We start from the raw sequence: 9,191 nt of genomic DNA, 5'->3' as shown, positions 1-9,191 counted from the left end.
CATGAGATCATGACCTGAGCCAAAGTCAGTCGCTTAACCAACTGAGCTACCCAGGCACCCCAAGGGCTACTTTTTTTTTTAATTAAAAAAACCCAAAAATGACTCTTTGAATAGGTACTTTTAATTAACTTGTATTCGAAGTCATACACATATAATTTTCATTTCCAGCACATTTAGCCTCTTCATTTATAACCTTACATCCCAAGTCTTGTAAAATAGTGTGTGTGTTGTGTGATGCCTTTTATAGTGGAAAGTATAAAAATCTCTTTTTTTTTGGTAAGGTTATTTATTGCTTGCTACTGAGCTTTTAGAGTTTTACTGTATGGCTGGTATGTGCAACATGTTATGGAGGATATAAAGGGTCCTCACACGTGAAGTCTGTCTTTAAGCAACTTTAGTTGGGAAAATAGTACTAGGTAGAGAGTCAGTGCCATAGGAGCAGAAGAAAAGTTATTTGGCAGCAGTAACCACACTATCCTTCATATATGCATAGTGCTTTACAGATGTAATTTTATTTAATAATCTATAATATACTGAATACCTACTGTGTATAAAGACCTGTATTAGGGTATGTAACAGTGAGGCAAAGAGAGAAGGCTTCTGCCCTGTTAACACTAGAAACCCAACTTCAGAAAGAGAAATTTGACCAGATATCTCTATAGTCCTTGCCTTAATTTGCTTTGCTATAACAAAATACTACAGACTATATAGCTTATTAACAACAGACATTTATCCTAGTTCTGGAGGCTGGAGATCTGAGGTCAGGGGTATAGCTAGGTCAGGTGAGGGCTCTCTTCCCTCAGAGGTTGCAGACTTCTTATTGTATCCTCACAATGCAACCTCAGAGGTTGCAGACTTCTCATTGTATCCTCACGTTTCACATGGTGGAAACGGCTAGGGAGCATTCTGGGATCTCTCTGATAAGGATAAGGGCACTAATCCCATTCACGAGGGTCCCACCCCTGTGACCTCATCACCTCTCAAAGACCTCACCTCCTAACACCACCACAGTGGGTGTTAGGATTCCAACATGTGAATTCTGGGGGGAGACACAAACATTCAGATCATAGTATTCCATACTTGGCCCCTCAGATTCATGTCCTTCTCTCAAACAAAATTCATTCATTCCCTCCCGACAGCCCTAAAAGTCTTAATAGCTCTTCCAGCATCCACTTACAAGTCTATAAAGTGCAGAGTCTCATGTAAATCATGTATGGGTAAGACTCAAGGTATGATTTATTCTGAGGAAATCCCTTCCAGCTGTGAACGTGTGAAACCAAATGAGTTATGTGTTTCTGAAATACAATGGTGGGACAGACATAAGATAGATATTTTCATTCCAAGAAGAAGAAATAGGAGAGAAAGAAGGGACAGCAGGTTCCAAGCAAGTTTAAAACCCCACAAGGCAACTAACATTAAATCCTAAGACTTGAGAATAATCTTTAGAAGTTCAACCCTCTGGGATGGAGGTCCTAGCTTCTGGATCAGCTGGGGGTGAGGGGTCTCACCTTCTAGACCCTGAGGGGCATTTGCAGCCCAGTGGCTTTGCAGGGCAGCTCTCATGGGTTGCAGTTGCACACTGATGGTTCTACCAGTCTGGGGTCCAAGGGGTGGCCCCACCCCCATGGCCTTGATTGGGAATTGCCCTGGTTGGGGTTCTCTGGTGGCCTTGCCCTTGAAGTGGCCCAGTGCTTGGGTTGTACGCTCGCAGCTCTGGGAAGTTTCATCCTTCCAAATCTAGGTGGAGGTAGCCATGCTCCCAGTGGCTCTGCTGGGCAGGGGTCAGCCCCCCATGGCTTTGGGAAACAGCACTTTGGTTTGGTTGGAAGTTGTGTGGCCTGCTGAAACCCAGGAAATGCCCCACCGCAAGTTTGTGAAATTGAAGGGGCAGCTCTGATGATTTCTGAATTGCATTTAGGGTCCTTCCTCCTTGCCTTGAAGAATTGCCCGATGTCATAGCCATAGCTCTAAGATCCCATCCTGTAAAATCCAAGTCCAACAGCCAGCCTCATTCCTTCCTCTTCAGTTCACATGGACTTTTCCTTCTTCAGTCGCTACCTAACTCTTTGGTTCAAACCCATACTGACCCCTTAATCAAAAGGTGGTTTGGTCACACCCTGTCCTCTCTTGAACAGACTTTCCCATTTCTTTCAATATGGAAATGCTGAAAAGTATCCAGATTTTTAGGTTCTATTTCCTCTTTGATCAACTATCTTTAAATCATTTCTCTTGTCACATTTTACTATAAGCATTCAAGAAGAATTCGGCCACTCCTTCAACAGTTGGCTTAGAAATATTTCCTCAGTCAAATATCCGGTTTCATCACTCACAAGTTCTACCTTCCACAAAACCCCAAGACAAGAATCCAATTCAGCAAAGCCCTTTGCTGCTTTATAGCAAGGATCACCTTTCCTCTTGTCTCCATTAACATGTTCTTTATTTCCATCTGAGACCTCATCAGAATGGCCTTTACCATCCATCATATTTCTACTAATACTCTGTTCACAACCACTCAGGGATTCTCTAAGAAGACTGAAGCTTTCTCCACAGCTTTCCTTTTTGCCTTCTGAGTTCTCACTGGAATTGCTTTAAATGCAATTTAAATGGTGTGTTCGTGGCAATGTAGGTTTTTGTACCATGCACCTCAAAATTCTTCCAGCTTCTACCGATTACCCAATTCCAAACTCACTTCCACATTTTTAGGTATTTGTTAACAGCAGCACTCCACTCTCGGGACCAATTTCTGTCTTGGTCTGTTCATGCTGCTGTAACAAAATACGACAGACCGCATAGCTTATGAACAATAGAAATTTATTTCTCACAATTCTGGAGGCTGGAAGTCTGAGATCGGGGTGCCAGCAACGCCAGGTTAGGGCCCTCTTCTGGGTTTTAGACTTCTTGTATTTTCACCTGGCAGAAGAGGCTCAGGAGCTCTGTGGGATCTCCATTATAAAGTACTAATCCCATTGGCTAGAGTCCCACCCTCACATTGGGCGTTAGGATTCCAAGGTGAATTTGGGGGGAACACAAACATTCAGACCATAGCAATCCTTTTAGGAAAGTATTCACTCCTTTTTTTTTTTTTTTCTCTCAAGACTTCCATTTTTTAGAGCAGTTTAGGGTTCACAAAAAAATTGGGTGGTGCAGAAATCTCCCATATATTCCCTGCCCCCACACCTGCATAACCTCTCTCATTATCAACATCCCCCACCAGACTGGTACCTTTGTTAAAATTGATGAACCTACATTTACACATTATAATAACCCAAAGTTCGTACATTCCATGGATTTGGACAAATGTCTAATGACATGTATCCATCACTAGGGTATCATACAGAGTATTTTCACTGCCCTGAAAAGCTCTTGTGCCCTGTTTATTGCATCCTTTTCAGATTGGCTTCTTTCGTTGACTAATATGCATTTAAGTTTCCTCCATGTCTGCTCATGGCTTCATAGCTCATTTCCTTTTAGTGTTAAATAATGTCATTGTCTGGGTGTACCGTGGTTTATTTGTCCGTTCACCTACTGAAGGACATCTTGATTGCTTCCAAGTTTTAGCAGTTATGAGTAAAGCTGATGTGAACATCTGTATGCACGTTTTTGTGTTGACATAAGTTTTCAAGTCCTTTGGATAAATACCAAGAAGTGCGATTGCTAGATCATATGGTAAGGGTATGTTTAAGAGTATGATAAGAGTTTTGTGAGAAACTGCCAAATTGTCTTCCAAAGTGGCTATACCATTTTGCATTCCCGTGAGCAATGAATGAGAGTCCCTATTTCTCCACATCCTCAGCTCCACATCCACTAGCATTTGGTGTTGTGAGTGTTCTGGATTTTGGCCACTTGAACAGGTATGTCAGTAATCTTTTTTTTTTTTTTTTTTTTCCGCTAGCAAAATTTTACAGATCAGCAACTTGTTTGTGGGTTTTCCTGGCAACCTCAGCAATATTCAAAATTGAGCTTAAGTCTCCATGAGTGCAAAATTTTCCTTAAAAATATAATGTTGTAGTTACACTGTAGAGACGATGATTGTCAGCCCACTGCCAGTAGTGGAAGAATGTAGTGTTGGCGTGTACCTGCCAGTTGGTTTTTTTGTTTGTTTTGGTTTGTTTTGGTTTATTTTTTTTTCTTTTTTCAACGTTTTTATTTATTTTTGGGACAGAGAGAGACAGAGCATGAACGGGGGAGGGGCAGAGAGAGAGGGAGACACAGAATCAGAAACAGGCTCCAGGCTCTGAGCCATCAGCCCAGAGCCCGACGCGGGGCTCGAACTCATGGACCGCAAGATCGTGACCTGGCTGAAGCCGGACGCTTAACCGACTGCGCCACCCAGGCGCCCCTGGTTTGTTTTGGTTTAAAGAATATCCTAGACTGGAGACAGTGCTTGTCCAGCTGCTTCTATGCAGTGCCATAGTCTATAACAGTAACTCAATAGAATGCTTTTAGACAACAGTACTTGCTTATTAAATTTTGAAATATTTTCACAAAAATTAAAGATGATATGGGGTCCAGAGAATGCACTTAGGAAATATCTATTTATGTACCCAAATACTTGAAACCTTTTCTAGAAGTTAGATCCCTGCAATAAATGGTCTTTGAAATGCTGCTCTGGGGACAGGCAGTTAAATTAATACATATGGTGACAATGGAATGTTTTACACTTTTGTTATCCAATAGAAATATAATCTGAGACACATACGTAATTTAAAATTCTCTATTAAACAAGTTAATAAAATGAAACAGAATTTTGTATTTTATTTAATGCAACATATTAAAAATATTATTTCAATGTGAGTCAACATATAAAATTACTGGGATAGCTTATACTTTTTGTATTGGTTTTCAAATAATATGTGTATTATTGAATTAAGTGTGTATTTTACACTTACACATCTCAGTTCACACTTCAAGTGAATCCACATTTTAAGTGCTTTTGGACAGCACAATGCTATTATTCCCCAGCCGTCAGTCACTTTCTGAACCGTTTGGAGGCAAGAAGACCAGTGTGCTGTTGAAATAATGAATACCCTGAGCCAGTGCATACCGTACATCATCACTATCATCTTTTTGGGTGTCAGTCCCTTAAAAGTAATAGCCATATCTGAACAGCAGCCTTGTACCACTTCCTGAGGATTATTACACATGGTCTCTTGAATAAGATGTGCATTGGTTTTGTATTAAATACAACTCTTCCTTCAGAATCCTCTGCATTTTCTGCAAGAATTCCAGCTTATTTAAGGCCAGCTGCCAGCTGCATATCTTCAGATAACTCCCAAATGACACTTCAATCTGCACACTTCTCAGACTTACTGAAGAGGCTGTCTTTCAGATTCTATACTTGACAATTTCTCCTTCCACGGTCATGTATTGGAGCTTGCCAAGTTATAGTGTGGCCCAGATAGAAAGGTTGTGATAAAGCCCCGGTACACAGAAAACACGCTGAATTGTCAAAGACAGCAAATGTAGGAAAGAACCAGTTGTAGTTGTCGCTGTGCTTTTCAAAGACATATTTGTAAGTTGTCCTCATCTGTATCCACAGGTCACTTTTTAAAAGATTGATTGATTGATTGATTGATTTTGAGAAAAAGAGAGAGAGTGCGAGCAGGGGAGGGGCAGAGAGAGAGGGAAAGAGAGAATCTTAAGCACGCTCCGTGCTGCCAGCATGAAGCCCAAGGAGGGGGAGAGGGGGACTTGATCCCACAAACCCAGATCATGACCTGCGCTGAAATCAAGAGTCCATCACTTAACCCACCAAGCCACCCAGGCGCCCCTCCACATGTCACTTTTAAAAATATTAAACAACCTAACAATCTATCATTTTTAGGACTGTAGGGCTCTGCTTTGTCAGTGTTTGGCCCAAGTGTCTTTCAATAATGCTCATCTTGGATTGTCCAAGGCTGATACAGTCAACACGGATACTGTTATTAATATCCACGCGTTGCACTTCTGAAATATTTAAGAAATCTTTTCTTTTTTGGGGGGTGAAGGTAATGGTGATCAGGGTCTTTACCTCTGTGTTGAATGTTACCTGGCCACATAGTTGTCAAACACAGTAAATGCTCCCAGCAGCATACTGGTTTAAAAACAAACAAAAAAAAGACACACCCTTGTAAGGGTTAAATTGTAGTGTAGGGCTAACGCTTAGCTTGAAAAATAACAGCTTTGTGTTGACCTTGAAGGTTAAGAGATAACAGCCTTGCTTTGCTCTTGTAAACTACCCCTCATACTGTTGTAAATTAGGCTTCACCAATTAAGGAAACAAAAGTTCAAAGAAAAGAGCATCAGAGGCAGGGTCAAGGAGATCCACTGGTTGCAACTTAGAGGCAGAAAGTCTAAAATAAACACCTCATTAGGCAACTGTTTCTAACTCATCTGGAAACTGTTTCTTTGTTCTGTTCCCAGGTGGTGATAAAACGATGTGATCGGTTATAAAAACTCTGTACCCCGGCTGTTCGAGGCCGCACTCTTATCAAGAGTGTTGGTCCCGATCGGTCGGCCTTGCCTCTCATTGTAATAAACTTTGTTGTGACTGTCACTGGTGCCCATAGCATTCTGTTTCAGGAGTCGTGTGGATGCAACACCCTGAACCGGATCCCTGCAGCCCTCCCAGCTGGGACACTCTAGCCATGAGAAGCTGCTTCTCTGTGGTTCTGAGAAGTGGGTGGGGCTGGAGCTAGGCGTCAGCTGTTGGGGCGGGACCGGGGTGCTGGGGTTTGAGGTGCGCTGGAAGATCTGGAACACCAAGCAACAATGAAACTGAGAATGAGCAAATATCGAGGGACAGACAGCTATAATGTTGACCATATTTCAGCACTCAGAAAAAAAGAATTTAAAATTGAGTTTTATGTCACAGTTGTGTATTCACTACCTAGTACCCATTTCTTATGTTAGTTTGTACTGGGTCCTTTTTAAGGCTTTTCTTTGTTTTACTTACAGTAGTCATTTGAGTAATTTACTTTAAATCTCCAAGCTCCCCCCCCCCCGGTTTTGTAATGGAAATTTTAGTTAACATACAGTGCGTATTGGTTTCGGAGTAGAATTCGGTGATTCATCACTTACCTAGACACCCAGTGCTCATCCCAACAAGCGCCCTAGTTAGTATCCACCACCCATTTAGCCTATCTCCCACTCACCTCCCCTCCAGCAACCCTCAGTTTGTTCTCTGTCGTTAAGAGTCTCTTGCAATTTGTTAAATCTCTGAACTTTTTATTTTCTACAGAACTTTAAAAAAAATATGGAGTTTTTTTTTTTTATTCTTTGTGCTCTACACTTTGGTGGATGTGCATGTGTGTGCTAACATGAGTCTCTTCTGTACTCTACAATGTATGAGAATTAAAACTAGCTAGAGTTTTTTGGGGGTACCCTAGATGGCTCAGTCAGTTAAGCATCTGACTCTTGGTTTCAGTTCGGGTCATGGTCTCAGCTTCATGAGTTCAAGCTCTGCATCTGGCTTGTGCTGGCATTGCAGAGCCTGCTTGGGATTATCTCTCTCTCCCTTTCTCTCTGCCTGTCCCCTGCTCATGCTATCTCTGTCTCTCTCAAAATAAACAAATTAATTTAAAAAAACCCCAAAAAACAGAGTTTCTACTTAAACATGCCACCTACAGAGCTTGTGAGAATATACCACTTTCTGATATCATTGTGACTTTTCGATCAACAAATCAAATATGATATTTGAGGTCTCACTATTCTCTTAGATTTAAATTACTGTTCTTAATATGTGTTGACCAGTAATTCATAAGTCAATGAAGAAAATCCTATGGATGAGCACTCATGTAGTATAGATTGCATGGTACTAAAAGTATGAAACATTTGGTATGTTATTTGGTTAATTTTAAAATTTTTAAATATGCACTGAAAGAGGCCTCAATGTGATAAATTGTATGTCATTCATATGCATTAAACTACTTTAAATATTCTTAAAAGAATTTTATGACATCGCAAGATTTTTTAAGTCCCTTTCAAAAGAGAAATATGAATTTTTAGATTTTCTCTGTTTTTCCTCACTTTACAGATGCAACAGCTTGAGAGACAAGTTATTGATGCTGAGCGTCAAGCAGAAAAAGCTTTCCAACAGGTAGGGTATAATTCTAGTTAAATTTTTTTCTCTCTCTACCAGTATAAACCTTGTTTTGCCCAAAACAGTCCTCAAAATAGTCTTTAACCCTTCTCTACATCTTATCTCTTTTTTTTTTTTCAACGTTTATTTATTTTTGGGACAGAGAGAGACAGAGCATGAACGGGGGAGGGGCAGAGAGAGAGGGAGACACAGAATCGGAAACAGGCTCCAGGCTCTGAGCCATCAGCCCAGAGCCCGACGCGGGGCTCGAACTCACGGACCGCGAGATCGTGACCTGGCTGAAGTCGGACGCTTAACCGACTGCGCCACCCAGGCACCCCCATCTTATCTCTTTGACTGTTCTGTGAGCCGGATCCAGAGAGAAAAAGGAGAGTCTGGTGTTGTTTTGCCCCTTAACAGAGTTCCAAAGGATAAAAATGCGTCCATTAGGAAGTCTTCTTTCCCGGAAAAACCAAATATGACTTTCAAGGCAGTGGTAACCATAACGAAGTTTTAAATATAAATATGTTCATAGCAGTTTCTTTGATAGAAATAAAGAGTTGGAAATAATATGAATGCCATATTACAAGAGAATGAATAAGTGAACTGTATTCATTCCATGAAATAGTAAACAACCATTACAAATAATTATTACAGGGGCACCTGGGTGTCTCAGCCGGTTAAGCATCTGACTCTTGATCTCAGCTCAGGTCATGATCTCACAGTTTGTGGGTTCAAGCCCCACATCAGGCTCTGCACTGATGGCATGAAGCCTGCTTGGGATTCTCTCTCTTCTTCTCTCTGCCCCTCCCCATGTGTGTGTGTGCACACGTGCTCTCCCTCTCAAAATAAATAAATAAACACTAAAAAATAATTATTACAAAAGACATACTAATATAGAAAAATGCTTAGATTTATATTAGGAAAATATGAACACAAATTTTTACTTAGTATGTTAATAGGTATTTGGGAGAAAAGTCAAACCTTTGATAAGTCACTTAGTCCTGTCTGGGCCTTGCCAACATTAAAATGAGTGTTTTCAGTGAGCTCACCAAGTGAGCCTTAAAGTTTGTCTAATGAGTCTCAATCCATAGCTTCACATTTTATGAAAAGATCCTTGTCAGGTTCAGGC

At 40.9% G+C, this 9,191-nt stretch overlaps 2 protein-coding genes across 8 annotated transcripts in view; one reads left to right on the top strand and one right to left on the bottom strand.

The window, feature by feature from the left end:
* Positions 1 to 9,191, top strand: part of PLEKHH2 (pleckstrin homology, MyTH4 and FERM domain containing H2) — a 121,433-nt gene that overhangs the window by 22,384 nt on the left and 89,858 nt on the right. For all 7 annotated transcript variants that reach the window (XR_005784244.1, XM_040453888.1, XM_040453887.1 and 4 more), the window contains exon 3: positions 8,015 to 8,077. Coding sequence is in view for 6 of the 7 variants with exons in the window: in XM_040453888.1 (XP_040309822.1) it covers positions 8,015 to 8,077 (63 nt within the window). In the remaining variant the exon portion in view is untranslated. The remainder of the gene's footprint in view (positions 1 to 8,014; positions 8,078 to 9,191) is intronic.
* Positions 4,786 to 6,072, bottom strand: C1GALT1C1L (C1GALT1 specific chaperone 1 like). Its single transcript, XM_040453625.1, is given in 6 exon segments — positions 4,786 to 5,024; positions 5,027 to 5,167; positions 5,170 to 5,331; positions 5,334 to 5,383; positions 5,385 to 5,543; positions 6,029 to 6,072. Coding segments are annotated over 6 exon segments (615 nt in total). The 3' UTR covers positions 4,786 to 4,965.

Source organism: Herpailurus yagouaroundi, unplaced genomic scaffold (genome assembly GCF_014898765.1).
Source record: "Herpailurus yagouaroundi ecotype Mexico unplaced genomic scaffold, PumYag 210, whole genome shotgun sequence".
In the NCBI taxonomy this organism is placed as follows: Eukaryota; Metazoa; Chordata; class Mammalia; order Carnivora; family Felidae; genus Herpailurus; species Herpailurus yagouaroundi.
Note: the sequence above shows the minus strand (reverse complement) of the source record. Positions and strands in the feature narration are given on the sequence as shown.